The sequence below is a fragment of the Microtus ochrogaster genome, chromosome 2 (assembly GCF_000317375.1).
Source record: "Microtus ochrogaster isolate Prairie Vole_2 chromosome 2, MicOch1.0, whole genome shotgun sequence".
Lineage (NCBI taxonomy): Eukaryota > Metazoa > Chordata > Mammalia > Rodentia > Cricetidae > Microtus > Microtus ochrogaster.
In genome coordinates, this window is record NC_022010.1 from 47,747,059 (window position 1) to 47,767,073 (window position 20,015).

The 20,015-nt window shown below is 39.8% G+C and overlaps 1 protein-coding gene across 1 annotated transcript in view; it reads left to right on the forward strand.

Annotated features, from left to right (window-relative positions):
* Adgrg7 (adhesion G protein-coupled receptor G7) overlaps nucleotides 1-20,015 on the forward strand; it is a 57,415-nt gene that overhangs the window by 8,856 nt on the left and 28,544 nt on the right. Inside the window, exons 2-8 of the mRNA XM_005344953.1 lie at nucleotides 3,899-4,012; nucleotides 5,665-5,769; nucleotides 9,243-9,355; nucleotides 11,805-11,954; nucleotides 13,402-13,502; nucleotides 17,017-17,147; nucleotides 17,265-17,372. Coding sequence (XP_005345010.1) covers nucleotides 3,899-4,012; nucleotides 5,665-5,769; nucleotides 9,243-9,355; nucleotides 11,805-11,954; nucleotides 13,402-13,502; nucleotides 17,017-17,147; nucleotides 17,265-17,372 — 822 coding nt within the window. The remainder of the gene's footprint in view (nucleotides 1-3,898; nucleotides 4,013-5,664; nucleotides 5,770-9,242; nucleotides 9,356-11,804; nucleotides 11,955-13,401; nucleotides 13,503-17,016; nucleotides 17,148-17,264; nucleotides 17,373-20,015) is intronic.

A 20,015-nucleotide genomic window follows, 5' to 3' on the forward strand; every position in this document is an offset into this window, starting at 1 on the left:
CTGGGAGATGCCGGTACCATGGGACAACCCCCAAAAACAGCTTGGAGATGCCGGTACCATGGGACAACCCCCAAGAACAGCTGAGAGATGCCGGTACCATGGGACAACCCCCAAGAACAGCGGCAGCTGTGGAGTGGAGCCAGCCTAAGTTAAGTGTCGTAGTACAAATGGCTATCCAAGCCCTCAGGAAGCTCAGAACATGACTGGATCCCAGACATTGGACTCTGAGTTATTTTTCCAGTTGGTATTTGGTTTTGCTCTGATTTGATTATGACAGGTTTACTTTTATATTATGAAACGACTTGGATAGTTTTGTTTCTCTGTTTTCTCAGAGAGTTTGTAATATTGATATTTTTGCCTTCTTAATTAATCAGTAAAGCTGTCAGCCGTTAATAGATATCTTTCTGTATTTTTCTTAATTTTTGCATTTCTGCAGTTTGGACATATGCATATCCATTTTGCCTGTGATTTTTCTGAGTTTCTTGGATCTCTAAACTAAAAATTTTTAACTAAATTTGAAAAGTTTCAAGGTTTTTTTTTTAATTTTCCTGTTTTGGGCCTCCAATTTCACACATGCACACACGTACATGCACGTATGCACACACACGTACACACACGTACATGCACGTATGCACACACACACACTCACACATCCATATTAGACCCATAGGATCTTATAATTCTCTTCATTTTTTCAAAAATTTTCTTTTTCCATATTTAATGGGACTTTCTATGCAGACGTGGAGCTGTCTTTCTTTGACTCTCTCTGTTCCTGGATACCCCGCATAGATTCCAATCCCTCTGTCTCCATCAACGAGTGCCATCTCACACCTTACCCTGTTAAGACTACAGCTTTTTGCTGGAGTTCTCATCCCCTATTGTCACCCAGACTCAGTTATGCCTGTAGTGGGGAAACTATAGAAACAGAATTCCCTTTCATTTCTGAATATTTCTCTCTGCTTTCCAGTACTGTCAAGCAGGTTTTGTCGACAATGTTGGTATTATTACTCCTTTTGTAGATTTTGCCGAGACTGTAAGGTTGTTATCTGTGGGAGGCTCAACATGGTACAACCCACTCTATCCTTGTTGGAACTGGTAACTTTTCACTGCCTACTCTACGAACTTAGAGAGTCTAGTGTCCCCAACTGCAAATAAGGTTTTCTCAAGGTTTCCTACGTCAGGAGTGGTACTGGACGTACTGCTGCTACCCATCTTAGCTCTGCGGCTTCCTGAATGTGCGGATTGCTGACATCTTAGTACCACTGCTGAGGGCTGGATTCCTGTTCCGCTGTCATTGCTGCCTGCCAGCTCTAACCATTTCCCATACTGCTGGAGGAATCACCCTAGAAAACTTCCTAACAGTGAATCTTCTTTTTTTTGTTGTTGTTTATTTTATTTGTTTTTTTCATTGTGATGTTTATATCATTTCTAAAGTTTTATGTTTATATGATATTTATTGTTGAAGTTTATATTAAAGAGCATTTCAAATGTAACAAAATTAGAATTAGACAATGGCCCCTTATGCACCTTTTAAAAGTTGTTAATATTTTTTAAAATTTTTATTGTTTTTATTGAGCTATATATTTTTCTCCACTCCCCTCTCTCCTTCTCCTCTCCCCCTTTACCCTCTCCCATGGTCCCGATTTATTCAGAAAATCTTGTCTTTTTCTACTTCCCATGTACATTAGTTGTCTAGGTTCTCTGGGATTGTGAATTGTAGGCTGGTTTTCTTTGCTTTATGTTTAAAATCCACTTATGAGTGAGTACATATTGTATTTTTCTCTCTGGGTCTGTGTTACTTCCCTCAATATGATGTTTTCTAGCTCCATCCATTTACCTGCAAATTTCAAGATGTCATTATTTTTTTTCTTCTGTGTAGTACTCCAGTGTGTAAATGTACCACATTTTCCTTATCTATTCTTTGGTCAAGGGGCATTTCATTTGTTTCCAGGTTCTGGCTATGACAACAATGCTACTAGGAACATAGTTGAGCACATTGTCCTTGTGGTATGATTGAGCTTCCTTTGGGTATATACCCAAAAGTGGTATTGCTGGGTCTTGAGGTAGGTTGTTTCCTAATTTTGTTAGAAGTCACCATACCGATATCCAAAGGGACTGTACCAGCTTCCATTCCCACCAGCAATGCAGGAGTGTTCCCTTACACCACAACCTCTCCAGCACAAATTGTCATCAGTGTTTTTTATCTTGGCCATTCTTACAGGTGTAAGATGGAATCTCAGAGTTGTTTTGATTTGCATTTCTCTGATGACTAAGGATGTTGAGCATTTCCTTAGGTCTCATTCATCCATTTTAAATTCCTCTGTTGAGAGTTCTCTGTTTAGGTCTGTAGTCCATTTTTTATTGGATTATTTGTTCTTTTGATGACCAATTTCAGAGATCAGACCTCTGTCCAATGTGGGGTTGGTGAAGATCTTTTCCCATTCTGTAGGTTACCGTTTTGTCCTTTGTTTTAAGACCACTCTGTGTTCCCTCTGAATTTAGTCTCCCCAGTTTCGCACATAATGTTCTTCACAATCTCCTCAATGCCCCGCTGATACCCTCATAGGACTATTGCTGTTGTGTTAAGTTCTACTTTTTTGCTGGGACACATGGGAACTGTCCATGCTTTGTGATGCTGCACTTTGTTTTGGAGTATGCATGCATGCATCGTTGTGTGTCTGTGTGCAGATGCATGTGGGTACAGTACACGTACGAATGCTTGTAGAGGTCAGAGGTCAGCTTCTAGTGTCATCATTCCTTGACTGCCATCCACCATGTTTGAGACAGGATATCACATTTGCCAGGAACTCCTTGATTTAACTCATCTTTCTAGCGAGTGAGGCCCAGGATTCTGCCTTTCCAGCACTGGAATTACAAACGGGCACTATCTTGTCTACCCTTTTCCAAACTCAGGTTTGCATAGGAAGCACTTTACCTACTGAGCACCCCACCCCTGTTCCTGTTGCTCTTTCTATGCTTCCAATATTGGTCACCAGTTTTATCCAGGTTTATCTGAATTAATTACACAGTCTAATTCAAATATTGACTATTTAGGAAAGTCTTCCTTGGTGATATGACCTCTGTCCTTCTTATTGCCTTTGTATTTGTGGTTTCTATAGCTGCGATAAAATACCATGACCAAAAGCAGTTTAGGGAGGAGAAGGTTTGTTTCGCTCACAGGTCCATGTAACAGTTCATCATCAAAAGCAGTGAGGACAGGAATCTGGAGGCAGGTGCTGATGAAGAGGCTGTGGCAGAGGGCTGCTTGCTGCCTTGCAGCTCATGACTTACAAAACCTGCTTTCTTATAGAACCCAGGACCACCAGCCAAGGGATAGCACGACCCACAGGATCTGGGCTCCCCTCTATCAGTCACTAATTAGGAAGATGCACTAACTACAGACTTGTCAACACCCCAATCTTGTAAAGGCATTTTCTTAACCGGGGTTCCTTCATGTCAGATGACTCTAGCTCATATCAAGTTGATATAAAATTAGCCAGAACACTATTCAAATCATATTTGGAAATCTGCATGCTGCTAACTTAGTCTGTCTATCTATCTGTCTGTCTATCTGTCTATCTATCTATATCTATCTATCTATCTATCTATCTATCTATCTATCTATCTATCTATCTACCATCTATCTAACAGGCCAGATATCCTTAATCTTTATAATTTCCTTTTTCTTAGAGGAGTATCATTGGAAAGTCTGCTTTTTAAATCCATCTTTTTGGTTTCCATAGCACCACATATTGATGGGGATATCATAAAGGACAGTTCCAGCAATGACAATCTGGTTCTGCATATAGAAATTGGATGACTACAGATTTTAAAAGAAAAACTAATAGACAAATTAGCATACTATTCTGTTGTTGTTTACTGTGGTTTTTTTTTAAAGGCCTATCCGCTTCTGTGCCGAGCACCCCTGTACAGTTCTGCAGGAATGGTGGAACCTGGCAGAACAGCAGGTGCATCTGTACTGAAGAGTGGACAGGGCTGAGGTGTACAATTGGTAAGTTACTCGGCTGATACTATGATGATGGATAGGTGAACCTTTGTTAATAATGACAGCAGCAAGCATTCTGGAAGCTTCAGTTAAAGACTATAGACAGTTAGCATAAAGACAGTAGCACTAAAATGTGTACCCATGAACCCCCTATAGCTAGGGGTATCGTCGTAAGACCTGCCTAAGATTGGTCAGCCCACATTTCATCAGGGACTGCAGAGACTCTTAGAGGTCCTGCCCCATCCCTGAAGGACCGCTGTCATGGGGAGAGGAGGTGTGGTTTTCTTCAGTGGTGTAGCCACTGGCAAATTTGCTCCTACTCCAGTAAGTTGCCTCCCACTCAACGCCCCTGTGCAAGAAACGCTAACTAAAGTCAGTGGTTCAAATACAACACAAAGGTCTGCATATAGAAGGAGGATTTGTTGGAGAAAAGGATGGAGGAAACAAGACGGAAGTGGGGATGAAAAATATTCTAAGGGTTAGTACGTAATTGCATAAAACTGTCAAAAAACAGAAGCACATATACATAGATATATAAAAAATATTGTAAATGAAAGAAGTGTGAGGGTTTTTTCTTTTCAACAACCAAATCCCTGTTTTCCTCTTAGGCTTTATATGGTCAAGACAACTTTATCCATTTTCCAAATGTCATTTTTTTCCTATAATTCACAGGTATAATTTTCCTTTAGGCTCCAGCCTTTAATTCAGGGCAACCAGCAATATGGTTTCCTCAGAACTTTCCAGGGGTTATATGCCATTTGACTCTCTTTCAAATGTCAGAGTTTTAACATAATTATTTAGATAATTATGTTAATTATTTAAGTGTTTTTTAAAGATTTACTTGTTTATTATGTATACAGTGTTTCATCTGCTTGTATGCCTGCAGGCCAGAAGAGGGCGCCAGATCTCATTACAGATGGTTGTGAGTCATCATGTGGTTACTGGGAGTTGAACTCAGGAGCTCTGGAAGAGAGCAGCCAGGGCTCTTAACTGCTAAGCCATCTCTCCAGCTCCTTAACATAATTTTTTGAATCATGATGAATCTTCCCATCTAAGCATATGCTTATATTAAGTATATGTTTAATTAATTAAGTGCCTTTCTATTGAGTTATTAAATTATGGTTTGACTTCACTAAATGGTGTGTAAGAATCCGAGTTCAAGAGTTTCTGGTTCAAGGTGTACTTCCCAACATTTCTCAATCTCCTGCTTCTGGCTTGGAGCACAGAGTTCCTCCATCCTCTCTCGTTAACTGTCTCTATTCCTTGCAGCTAAGCAACCAACCCACCCATGATTTGGGTTTTTTACTTTGATCAAAATCCTCATAAAGTCCTTTGTCACCATAAATTGCAATTTTGTAATTCTCTAGATTCTAACTAATCAATACATAACTCTTGCTAGTGTGTTAGTGTTCGTACCTTCCCTCTAACTCAAGTCTGTGTGGTGTCCATTGCGGCTAAACCTGTTATCTAGCGAATTGACTATAACAGAAGACATTTAATCAGATAGAACGCCTGGACACTCCTGAACCAGCCCTTTGGCTCTATGAGTCTTCTGTAAAGTACACTGCCAAGGTTCTAAACTTCACCTTTTATCCTAGTTTGAAATTTCAAAAATAAAATACATAATCTGTAATGAGAGAAATTTGTTTTCTTTACAGCTAATTTCTGTGAAAACAGTACCGCCCTGAACTTTACCTTTCCCAGAATCGCAGTGGGCAGATATGGAGCTTCTCTGGAAGTATGTGGTGAGAACACTGCAAACGGTATGTGTTTCCCCCGGGATCACTGCTTAAGCGGAGGGACTGTTAGCCCGCCATACCTCCATACCTATCATTCTCCCAGCCACTGTTAGGTCTCTAGACAAGACAGTCGGGAAAGCTTGGTTCACTTTAATGTAGTGTTTGTGGTACACAACTACATAGACTCATACCCACCCCCCGCCCAAACCTTAATATGGATCAGTTATTTGTGAACTCTTCCTTATCCTTATTTGATTGGAAAATTTTCTCAAGCTTTCTCTGTCCCATAGTATTTGTTCAAGTGAATACTTCTTCCTGGAGTTACCAGTATCATTTTTCTACATTATTTTCAAACAATACATATCCCAGATTCCTTCTGTGCCTTCTCTCAGATGATGTATTTCCAAGTAGATACGGAATGGAGCGGGTCTGTTGTCAGCAGTCCTTTATTTCTTTGCTCATCTTGGTTCCTGATCTTGGCACATTTCTAGCTCGTGGTACTTTTATCGGTATGACAACCCTTTGTGCATTGAGGCATTCCTAGAATCAACGAATCCTGTTTCTAGTTGTTTGCAGACGGGATCCAGAACCCTGATGACTTATATCAGCCCCACACTGGCTAATATGTTCTGAGTGTAGACTTTATTCATCCATAGAGCGCCCTCCTAATAGTTAAAGTCTACCAGTCATGTCATTTTTTCTAAATGACTTATCTATCCCTTGATTGCATTAATTTGCATTTATTAATGTTGCCAGTGCTCCCATGTCTTACACAATTGGATACCTCAAGAATGCAGTCACAGTTTTTCATTTTTTAAAAAGAAAACAAACTATCTTTTTTATTATAATACCAATCCAAGTTCCCACTCCCTTGCATCCCCCCATCCCTTCACTTACCCCCATTGTGCTCCCCATTCACTTCTCAGAGAGGGTAAGACACATTGTTTTGGGGACGGTCCAAAGCCCTCCCTACTCTATCTAGGCTGAGCTAGGTATCCATCCAAAGATAATGCCTTCCCAAAAAGCCAGAATAAGCAATAGAGATAAATCCTGGTGCCAAGAATGCAGTCACTCGGGGCTGGAGAGATGGCTCAGTGGTTAAGAGCATTGCCTGTTCTTCCAAAGGTCCTGAGTTCAATTCCAAGCAACCACATGGTGGCTCACAACTATCTGTAAAGAGGTCTGGCACCCTCTTCTGGCCTTCAGGCATACAGACAGAATATTGTATACATAATAAATAAATAAATATTTAAAAAAAAAGAATGCAGTCACTTTTAAATTATTTATTTAAAAAATTGTTTGATAGAGCAGTAACAATGAGGAGAATTTCACATTATTTTGATATTCACTTTTGTGCATATCCAGACTACACTGAAATTCTAAATATGTTATAGAAATTGTTCCTTCCTGTATTCCTTCCTTCCTTATCTAAGTGATTGCTCACATATCCATGATGCATCCTACTCTATATAATACACATCCTTCCCTTCCCAGCCTTCTCACTTGGGGTTACCATTGCTGTGATAAAACACCATGATCAAAATAATCTTGAGAAGAAAAGAGTGTGTTTCACTCACAGTACCATACAACAGTTCGTTATCAAAAGCAGGGATGGCAGGAACTCACACAGGACAGGAACTTCGAGGCGCAGGGATGGACACAGAGGCCATGGGGCACTGCTGCTTGCTGGCTTGTTCCTCGTGGCTTGCTCAGCTTGCTTTCGTATAGAACACAGGGCTTTAGCCCAAGGGTGGCACTTCCAGCTACAGCCTGGGCCCTCCCTGATCGATCACTAATTAAGAAAATATCATACAAGCCTGCCTAAGCCAGATCTTATGGGAGAATTTTCTCAAATGAGATCCCCTTCTCTCAGATGACCATAGCTTGTGTCAAGTTGACATAAAACATGATAGCACAAGCCTTTTCGTTAAATTTCAGAGACCCAAAAGGGAGCTTCTGCAGATTTGTTCTTACTATGCATGTTTTATAGATCACACTGTATAGAAAACTGTTGTCTTCATTTTCTACATTGTATATACCTTACATTGTTTATGTTTTATAAACCAGATACAACTTACAAAACACAACTGTGTGCTTTGAATTGGGAAAAGTGTCAGTAATATATTCATGAAGGTCTTCGCAGCTGTTTGATATAATACCAAGGGATAAATAAGAGTCACGTTATCATCTTTTATTTATTTGACATTTATTTGATTTTTGAGCAACCATTATGAAAATATTTATTATACATCTCTTTGAATTTCTGACCGAGTCCATCTCATTTTAAAGATATATATTTCAACTATTAACGAATTCACTTAATTTTCTGTTAAGAATTCTTTTTGTTTTATTTTATGTAACAAGTGATTACAATGCACTTCACTGAGGTTTGAGTAGAGATATTCATATTTCTATGAATAATGGAAGAGACACGCTTGGTATGTAACTGCCTAAAAGATATAAATCGTGTATGTGTTAAAACTTTGCATTCTGTCTGGCAGTAGAGGTGGAGTCATCGTGTAAATTAATAAAAACTCTAATCTTCTATTTTAAGTGTTATTAAAGCAATTCTAATATCAATATTTCTTATCATTCCTCAAAAGGTAGCTGCTTCAATACTAATCCTGAGGAAAAAATTCACCTGTGATAAGCTTCTCTACTGATTATGATTTTGTCTTTAGATATTACACAATTATCAGTTATTGGTGGGCCGTGGGGTGGAACGTTCAGGTGACAGCCTACAAAAATAAGACTGCCCCAAGAACTGTTTTATTGAGAGCCAATAAAACATCTAGAAGTTGCTGCAATACCCTGGCATTCTTGGTCTTGGAGGAGTTGTCCAGATTTACATAGAGATACAAGATCAACATATTTAATAGTTTGCACGAATTTTTCATATTGCCTCCAGTCTCAGCCTAGTAGATTTTCATTGTGTCCAATTAAAGTCATTTCATGTCTAGTATTTAGAAAGTAAATCTTTCTTGAAGACAGAGAAGGAAGCGAATAGGAACTGGTCCTTGTACACAGTCCAGTTTCAAAAATCAAGACAGCCGCCTAGAATGCTGCGAGTTGCTTCGCTTTTCTATTTCCGGGTATTAGAACAACCTCGTATTCTTGACCTAAACCCACAAGGCCTTAGGTTTCTCACAGTTCTGTGGGTTGTTTGTGGCAGCTAGAAGGTTCATTAGGGGAACACGCGTGCAGGCTGTTAGACAGCACCCCATGGCCTGTCTTGCGGTAGTTAGACTCTCTTCCTCACGCGCTGCCTCGGGACAGCACCCTAACATCCCAGAAGGGTGGAGCCTGAAACTGGGAAATTGTGAGGCCCAAGTGCTGGGAGTCACGTGTTTCCAACACACTCAAGGTCGGCCCAGATTCAAGAGTGAACAGATGCTCATCCTGGGAGAAGCAGCGGGGTCACGCTGGCACGGAGCAAGCGCGCAGTGATTCCTGTGTCTGTCTTTATATATTTTTTCCATTTTTCCCTTTTATTAAAGCGGGGACGCCTAGAGCAACTCGACTGTGCGATGTTTCTGAGTATGGAGAGATAATATTTGGAAATGTAACAATAGGAAACTGCGAAGAAAATCTGGAGACACTAGAAATGCAGGTATGTCTTCTAGCCCATCTGATGGACAATTGGGGGATGCTCTGAGTCTACGCCAATCTGTTTAGTCTTCAGAAGCCTGATGGTCAGTTCAACGCTTTTCAAACTCTCAAATTAGAAACTAAGAAAACCCATTAAGTTAAAACATTCTTATTTATTTAAAGTTGACATCCATTTAATGTTGACATTTTATTTCAGAACATTTCAACAAATGGTAGCCTAGAGAATATTTTAAACAGCCTTATATTTGTAGATTGCTCAAGTTTAGATCCCTGGTTTTAGAAACCAAAGGTAGTCTACTCCATCCAAATGAATGGAAAAACTATGTGACCAATGAACCTTCGACACAGACAACTCCAGATTGATACTGGTCTTAGGACTGTACCATGAGCTAATACAATAAGAAGAATTTATGGCTAGATGTGTTACCATTTATATTAAATTATATTGACTGAGGATCTAGGCAAGCGAGCATGCATGGAAGTGCTAACTCAATTGATCATACAGAAGAGGAAGTGTTGGACCCTAGAGTCCAATTACCGAGGAGGAGTCACCCCAAGAAAACACCCTCACACTGCAGTTAATGCAAAAGAATGAGGATTTTAATTCGGCCGCGACAGGGTCACTCAGCATTCAAGCCAAGGACCTCGAATAGCTGGTACAGACTACTTTTAAAGCAAAAAGCCATAGAAACAAGGGGGAGAACTCGGGGGTTGTTTTCCAACTATTGGGGTTGGCTTATTCAAAGGGCTATTAACAATAATTGGTCTGAGCCAGGGCTGGAAGAGGGCAGTTGCCAGATCAGGTGAGGAAAGAGGAAACATTTGAGGGTTACTTTGACCCCTTCTCAGGGACTGAGTCAAAACATCAGGAACTGAGTCAACAGCTTAAAGGTTATCTTGCCCCAATTTCAATAACTGAGTTCTATCTGGAGAACATTCACAAAGACTCAGGGAGATGGAAAGTTCCCGATATTTCAGTACGTGTGTGGGTAATCATTAGATTCCTCGCTCCCAGGAGAAGGAGGAAAGCACTAAGGCTGAGAAGCCTCAGAGTTGTCAGAAATGGTTTTAGAGTTATCCTAGAGTTCTACAGAAGACGCCATAAACTTTGATGGAGGTACATCTCAGTACAGGATGTTACATCTTCTTTATCAAATTGGGTACCATTTCCATACTAAAGGTAGTTATATCTACTATCACTAATTGGTGAGCATTATTGTTATCAAATACAGACGATCCTGGATATAAGATAGGGCTAAGACCTATAAGCCCACTGTAAGTTTAAGATGTATTTAATTCACCCAATCTACTCGACACCATGATTGATCAATATAACACACTCTAAAGTTGTTAGTTGTTCATCTTCATCATCTTTAGGAAGACTAGACTCTGTGGTTTGCTGTCTGTCAGAACCAAGAAACTACAGCACATTTGCAAATCTTTAGCATGTGGTAAAAAAAAACAAAATTCAACGTGTTTTAGTACTGAGTAAATCACTTATGTATAATTGTAACACCCTCAAAAAAGTTATAAAAACAACAACAACAACTTTGGTTAATTGGGTAGTTGCCTATACCATTTAAAACATTTTATGCATACTGCCAAGTTTTCTAACTCATATTTAATCTTTAAACACCACAGACAAATATTATAAGTGAGGAATATTGCAGCTCTGAGGGATGAAATGCTTTGGCCAGAGACCATTGCCAAGCTGTGACAAAGCTACTGTTGAATTTAAGATCCACAGGGAACCAATCACACCAGCTCCCTAATCACAGATGGGCAGGGTGTGGGTGGGCTGGGGATGGGAAATAGAATGTGCAGGTAGCTGTTAATTACATACACTGGAAGAAAGAGGACAGATCCTGGAATCTGACAAGCCAGTGTTTGACTCTCAACTCCACAGCTTCCATGCTGTGTGAGCTTGGGTTAAGCATCTCTAAGTCTTTGTTATAAGGAAGCACAGTTTATAGAGCCGTTTCCCATTATGTGTTATACATGACCACACCTTAAAAGACTGAGCAAAGTGCAAGCACATGACAGAGACTTGGCTGCTGAATTCAATAGTTCTTGTTTTGTTTTCTGTCTGCTGATAGAATTTGTCTTGACACCTTACAAGTGAGTGCTGGCTTGATTTATGAAGTGATGGCGCCATCTAGTATAAAACTAAGTTCATTCCACCCATCCATGTTGACCCCAGCTACACAACATGACTATAGCAGTTTGTTAGTCTCGATATAATCCAAGCCAGTAGTGGAAAATGAAATCCCTGCTCTTTGCGAACTGTGTTGTTTATTCAAGTAAAGAAGTAAACAAGAAAAAAGTGGGAGGGTGTGATGCTCAGGAGGTTGAGACTCAGCTAAATTTCAGCTCATTCAACTACAGTCATTTGCAAAATGTTTAAGAATACGTGTATAAATCAGACTCTGGAAAAAAACGTTTTTAAACAGATAGACAACATCACCACAGAATCTACAGCTATTTCTTCAGAAGCCCAGATTTTAACAGCTAATGCCGATATATTAACTCCTGAGAACATCACTTCTGCTACTAGAGTGGTTGGACAGATCTTCAATGAAAGCAGAAGGGCTGAGCAGCAGGTAAAACTCAAGATTTTACGATATAAGAGAAGGTTGGGGTTGTGGTCTATTGATGGTGCTTCATTAGCCAGTGCAGACCCTTGGGCTTGATTCCAAACTTTTTTTTTTTTTTTTTGGTTTTTCGAGACAGGGTTTTTTTTTTTTTGTTTTTTTTTTTGTAGCTTTGGAACCTGTCCTGTAACTAGCTCTTGTAGATCAGGCTGGCCTCAAATTCACAGAGATCCGCCTGCCTCTGCCTCCCGAGTGCTGGGATTAAAGGTGTGCGCCACCACCGCCCGGCCTCCAAATGTTTTAGAATGGGGAGAGACATCCAAAATTCTCCTCCTTAGCCTATTACGTGGGTGGTATTTAAATTAAGACCATTGGGTAGAGTACACTTTCTGGGAGATGCTCAAAGAAGTTGAACAAGGGCTCCTTTCTAATCATTCTCTGGAATTGACATGATGATTGTTATTATGTTAAATATCCCAGCAAGTCCTGGAATGAACAAATCTCTAGCTTTATTGTATACAGTTTAACAGTTGTGTTAGACTATGATATACATGTTCTTCTCCAAAGAGACAGCTATCCTAGACCCTTGCTATGAATTTCGCCTTAAGCTCTGTTTGCTCTTTGTGCCAAGCTACTTGCAAGTTGGTCTTTGGCTTCCTAAAGAATCTTAAACCAAGTTTACACATTTAATGTCATGGCCTGCTAAATTCTGAAACGTAAGAGCAAGAAGTATACTCAATATTTGTCAACAGTTGAACTATTTTTTTATTGATCAGCAAGATTGTAAACGACCAATATGAAGTATGTCAGCATGCCTCCTTTCATATATATATATATACATATATATATATATATTCTCTAGAAAATTGTTTCAATTACCCAAGGTCCTTTGAGAAGTAGATCTTAAGTGATAAAGTAATGGAAGACATAATTCAAAAGATCTGTACTTCCAATTGTAAAGTTTATAGAAAAATTAGTCAGTAAAGACAGGAATGAAATGTCAAGACACTATCTCTCTGATGCACTCCGAAGTTTTCAATTATAAGAAACTAAAGAAAACTTTACTGATAGTTACGTTAAGCACGACTGATAAGTTATGCTAAGTATTGTGAGCTATGATGTTTGGACAAGCAGTCCTGCAGTGGTATTTGATTCTACTTTTCCCAAGCACTCTTTCTTTTGTTCTTATGGGTGAAAAGGGCTCTGTAAATGATCTTATCATGAATTCAAATTCAAAATCCTAAACCTCTACTTTACCAGCTTCATTTATGCTTTTACTTCTTATCTTGGCTCTTTCATTTCACATAGCTAAAATAAACTGAAACTTCAATTTAAATAGTATTTTCCTTTGGATTATCATGCTAGTCATGCTATTTGCTGCCATGATAAGTCCTCATGATCATAGTGATGGTTATGCATGACACATGTCTTCTGTGATGTGCTTTCTCCCTCTCAGGCAAAAAGAGTCGCTATAACCACGGTGAGTCAGCTTCTGGATGCCAGTGAAGACGTTTTTCAAAAAGCTGCTGTGATTGATAATGAGGACTCCTTTTCCACGTAAGCAACAGTTTGGAACAAAGTTTGGGGAGTATCACTTACCTTTTTGGGGTCAAAACACAAACAGAGGTTCTATATCTCTTGGGTGCAGTAACTGCCTGACGCTTTGGCCAATAAGAGAAAATCTTTGACTTCTCAAGCGATCTTGTTCCTACATAGAGTGATGTGTGTTACCTCTTGGTTCCAGGGAGTCACGGCCTAGGAGAAAAAAGGGGTGACTCAGTTTACAGTTTGTTCCTGGGTCTTGTGTGGTCAAAGCAGCTGCTCCACACAAAGGTGCCTCTCCCATTCCCTTCTCAGTGCACAGTGCTGCAGGAAGCAGCTGAGCACGGGTGCAGCACGCTGTCAGCCTCCAGCCCACACCCCAGCTCTCTTCCCAAGAACTGATAAGGTCTTTCCAGTTTTCCTACAACTACTTCCAAAAAGAAAAAAGGAAGAAAACCAACTCCTCTGCTTTGCTTTCTCTTATTAAGACTATATTCCTGATTACTTTTTATTTAATATTTATATAAAAAATCATCTTTATTCACAGAGGTCCCTCACTAAAATACACTTTTAAACCGCCCTTTACATTTACATATGCTTCTTTCAGAAAAATAAGAAAATACACAATGGGCAAATTCCTCGAAACTATTTACCTTTATTAATTTGTTAGCACGTGCTCCAAATATTTTCTCATGCACTCAAGTAATTGCATAATTATTTGATAGCTTAGAACATTTTTAAAAATATGAGTATCTATGCATGTACACCATCATTTCAGATCACTGTATCATCCGAGTATATTAGGGCTCACTGGAGGAGCAGAGCTGACAGAATGAATATGTGTCACAGACATGTATTGATTCGATTGACTTACATAAGACACCACAGAGGCTGAGGAGTCAGTAGCTGCCCAGTCTGCGAGGCTGGATGCCTCAGTAGTCCTGGATGCCTGGAGGATTCATGGAGAACTGCTGGCCTTCAGTTCAACTGGAAGGCATGAAAAGCTGGGCTCCAATGTCAACACAGAATGGCGGCAGCTACAACAAAGCAGATGGCTTTGCCAGCAAGGTGGAGACAAGCAAGCAGCGTTACCTTTGCTTCCAACCTCTTCATACCTGGGCTGCCTCCGGAAGGGGCTGCCCACTCTAACAGAGAGTCTTCCCCCCTTTGGTTAATTCTTCCTGGAAGTACCGTCACAGGTCCTCCATACATGACATGGCACAGCTCTTTCCTCACATGTGTGCATGCATGCACACATACTAAATACTTTTTAACACTTGACCATTACAGTGGTAAGTAAACTCTGGTAGATTTTAGGCTATATCAAGTCTTTCGGTATTATGGACAATCAGCACTCTGTACAGAATCATTATTGGTCTAACCACATGTCCCTAAAGGAAATTCCTCCACGTAACTCTCAATTCTTGACTGAGCACAGCCAGCGTTTACTTGGGGTTACACCCTCAGAGTAGAAAGGGTACATGTGAAACTGTGAACTCAAAAGACCACAGTTCTGAGAGATGGGGCAGCAGTCATGTCAAAGGCTGGACTGGTGTAGTTCATGACTTCAGAGGAGGCTGGATCCTACTCCTGGGGCTGAGGGTACCTCTTTTCCTAAAGTGCAGAAGGAGGTATCCATGAGCTCCAAAGTCTATGTTCAGTGAAAATAGAAATGAAAGACAGAGAAAGCCCTCCCCCACCAGTCAGAGAAGGCTCTGTGGTAGTAGATTATTGATGGAGTAAGCGGTGAGGGTGGGAGGTGGATGTGCTTAGTAAGAAAGAAGAAAAAATGTAGGATTTATCTGAGAATTTTATAGGTAATGACAAAGATGGCAATACCTTGCTAAGAAACAATTATGCATGTACTGACTTATATATGGAGAAAAAGATAACCTTGTATAACTTATGCATAACATCCTAATGGCCTCAAACAAAGGCAGTTAGAGGAGAAATAAACCTCAAAATATAGATTACACTGAACTATGGCTTAGCAGTTAAGAGCACTGCTTGCTCTTCCAAAGGCCCTGAATTGAATTCCCAGCAACCATATGGTGGCTTACAACCACCTGTAATGAGATCTGGTGCCCTTTTGAGGAAGAAACCTGGTCAGTTGTCCTCATCAACTTAGACCATGAAACCCAGTATGGAAGAGAACCACCATATACAGGCTGCCCATGCGTGTGAATATTATGTATTACATGGGAAATATATAATATAAATTACTGAAAACTTAAGAAATTGTGTAACATTAGGAATGAAATTATCCTCCTCCTTATAAGACAATCTCTAATTAGTTTAAGCTTCTTAAAAAATAATAATCCACATAATTTATATTTTTCTGAATCTCTGTCAAAAGTATAAATAAATGACTTTACATTATCACTTTCTAGTTATAAAACACAATGAGGGAAAACAAATACTAACACATTGGGATTAGACAAAACAGACAAAGGGAGAAGAGCCTAAGAGAAGGTACATGAGAGAGACCCACGCATTCACATAATCTGGAATCCCATAAAAAACACTAAACTGGAAGCCATAATGTGTACTCAAAGGGCATTCTTCCTGCCTCATCTTCTGTAGGATTCCCTGAACCCTGAGAGGAGGGATTTGACAAAGACATCCCACTTAGGGCTGAGTGAATGTTCCAAGGTCTCTCTCTCCCTTTGCATCATGTCTGGCTGTGGGTCTCTGCGTTTGTTCTCATCTGCTGTAGGAGAAAGCTTCTCTGATGATGTCAGAGAAAGGTTCTGATCTATGAGTACAGCAGAATGTCATTAAGAGTTACAATATTGTTCTATTTTTTTTTTCTGTTTGCTTTTAGAGCAGTAGTATTTGGTTTTCCCCTAGGTACCTGGGCTATCTAGTCTCAGGCTCTTGGTCATTTAAGCAGTGTCGGGTATGAGTTCTATCTTGTGGAGTGGGCCTTAAGTCAAATTAGATCACGGTTGGTTACTCCTACAAATTCTTATCATCAAAGCATCCAGTGCCAGGAATAGGCTATGTCTAGTGAAATTGTTGCCCAAAGGGGTCCCATGGGAACTGCAAGCAATCCGGGTTGTTGCCAAGATTATAGGTTTCTCTCCACAAACTGAAGGCAAAGCTCCATTACTGAAGAGAATACCTACAAAACTCACTGGCCATAGAGAAGCTGAGCTGGCATCTACACAGAGCCTGCACACCTACACACTACCAAAGGAGAAACCTAAATATCAAACCAGCCACAAGCTCTCTGATCTACAAGGCGGTCCTGCCTGCAAAACATGCTAATACAATGGTGGCGCAAAACTTGCGGGGCAATCATCATAACATTTTAAAAAGAACATGAGATAAAATAAATAAGACTCTGATGAAGAGAAGCAGATACATAATTAGGTAAATACACACACAAATGCACACATGTATAGCTAATTGTTGTGTCACCGTGACTACATGTTTAGTGCTTATGCCTTTTCTAAAGTAATGAGGAAAACAGCACATGTCTGAGTTTATGAGAAAATGTTGAGTTGTTATGTTTCATTCTGTGCAGGCTTATTGAGCAAATGGAGTCTTACTCCTTTTCTCTGGGTGACGAAACAATAGTGGAACCTAACATAGCAGTCCAGTCAGTTACGCGAGGAGATGATGCAGGGTCAAGTGTTCTCTTCTCCGTACAGAAAGGTAAGCTGTTGGTCCCCTATGCTTGTAACAGTAAAGAACAGTCCATTGCCAATCACACGCAGTTCCTGGGTCACCAAAGTGCAGGTATTTAAAAGTCTACGTTCCCTTTTCTTGTAGGATCGAGTGGTTCTCTAGTTTCTGGTGGAACATCCATTAATAAAACTGCAGACAGACTCAATCCAAATGGACAGACTGAACTTCAGATCCTGCTTAAAACTGGGAAAAGTATGTTTCGAACCTTTTTCTGCATTGTTTTCTAAACACACTTGAAATCCATGAGGGGAGATTAATCCTTGCTTAGTTTTACACCTAATAATTTTGTTTGAGTGTTTTTAGGCTCAAATATATTACAGTAATATCAATTCCACTATTTTATGTCAGAAAGAATCTCTCTTCATTCCAAAAACACGTTGGAGAGTAACAGATTAAAATATTAGCACTAGACATACAAACCTGTGTTTCTATAAAACTCTTACACTCATCTGAAGAAGCATAAAAGTAAAAATAAAGAAATGTAGGAGTAAGGATGAGTAAACATAAGGTTATAAGTGAATAAAATTATAAATTAAAAAATACTAGGCTTGGTCAACAAAGTGGAAAATTAATTTTATGAAAAACAATGAAACAAGCATCTACCAAAGTGGATAGAAGGAGGAGGAGGAATAACTGAACATGTGGAGACTTGAAAATACACAAGATGCAAACATAAGTTATTCTAATAAATTTAAGCATTTGTAAAAAAAAATTATGATTTTGTAACATGCTCAAAATACTATAGCACTGAGGGGAGGAGTGAGCAGGAACTCTGTATTTTACTTTTTTAGTTTTTATTTACATTTTAAAAGGTTTTTTTTGAGACTTTCATGCTTTAGTACTGTACTTAAATGATTGGCTTCCAACCCTATCTTATCTCCCTCCAACTCCTCTTGTGTCCCCTCCCTGCTTTCTCTCAAATTATTAACTTGTGTGTAATGATATGCACGCACACACATGCACGCATATACAAACTACAAAGTCCATTTAATATTGCTTGTAATGTAGGTGTGTTTACAGCTGACCACTTGTGACTAGATAACATATCAGAGAGTTCATCCCTGAGAAAAATTAACTTTCTTCCCCAGCGTATGTGTTTTGCTTAGAAGACATTAATACATATAAATGCTAAGGGTTGGAAAAGTCTAATTTTACTTTTAGAAATCATAAATAGAAATTTGTTTTGAAGGATTAAAATAGCTTATTCCTAAAAAAATAAAATAAAATGGGGTTAATTTTGTCATCCAGTATCCGGGAGGGAAAAATTTGGTGAGGACAGCTTGCTGTGAAGGATGTGAGAAAGCCCTATATTTCCTTCCAGGGAAAGTAAAGAAGAATAACTGACAAAGCAGTGACCAAGAGGCCATCAGAGCCTTGCCTGTCTTCTCAAGTCACATGATGGGATAGGCACGTTTCATGGCTGTCATTTTTGTCATATCACTTAGGAAAGAAAAAGTACAATATCTGCAATTCTTCTGCTAAAATATACTTTTGGGAGCTAGAGATCTGGCTCAATGGGTAAGAGCATTTTCTTTGCGTGCATGAGAACCTGAGTTTGGATCCCCAGTACTCATGTAAAAATCCAGGTACGAATGTCTGAGCCCATAACTGTAACTCTAGGAGATGAGGGGACAAGAGGAACTCTGAAACTTGTTAGCCATTAGACCAGCTCCAGGTTCACTGGGAGACCATGTCTCAAGAAGTAATATAGAGAGTGATAGAGCAGGACTCCTGGTATCCTTTTCTGGCCTGCATGCTTGCACAAGTGTGTACACTCACTTACACATACATACATACACACACACACACACACACACACACACATACACACACACACACCAAAAGATGTGCACTTTCTATTATTTCTTCTGCTATGCTTCCTGTGCCTAGCAACTGTGTAAATGTTAAGAAGTATTCCTCAGCTAGTTCTGTTTGACCATTGCCATGGCCAGGCAGGCACAACTTTCGTGATTACAACACTACAGGGCCCTAATGAACAGCGGACTCCATTCTCTGATGTTCTGAGGTGGGATTCCCCCTCTGTATTCTGTGAATACCATTGGTTAGTAAAAAAACTGTCTTAGGCCTGATACGATAGAGTATAGCTAGACAGGGAAAACTAAACTGAATGCTGGGAGAAAGGAGGTGGAGTCAGAGAGAAGCCATGGAGCCATGACCCAAACACATGCTCGAACCTTGTCATTAGGCCACGAGCCTTGTAGTAAAATATAAAATAATGGAAATGGCTCAAATTAAGATGTAAAAGCTAGCCAATAAGAAGTTAGCACTAATAGTCCAAGCAATGATTTAAATAATATAGTTTATGTGTGGTTATTTCAGGAGTCTGGGCAGCCGAGAAACAAACAAGCAGCCTCCTACAACAATATTCCAAAACCAATGTTTTTGGAACAATAGCGCTCCAGCCCCTCAGGTAGCTGATGATTGTTGGAGCAGAGATGGTAAGGGGTGCCCTTGCCAAGACCTCCCACAAAGCTTCCTTCAAATTTGTCTCTCTGTGACCTAAGACACCTGCCCTGCTGTCATCAAATGTCAGGTAGACCTCATGGAAGCTTTTGTAGGCACAGCCATCTTGACAGATGTCTTAGGTCAGGTAGGCACATTGATTAGCTTATTACAAAGATTATTACAAAGACCAGGATAAGGTCTGAGTGCAGGGGTACAGAGTTTCTATACCCTCTCTGGGAGAATATCACACTTAGGAACCTCCACATGCTCTACTCTTCTAAAGCTCTCTGAACTCCATCCTTTGAGTTTTCATGGAGACTTAATTTCATATTTGTCTATAGCTGAAGCATAGATGTACATGTGGAAACA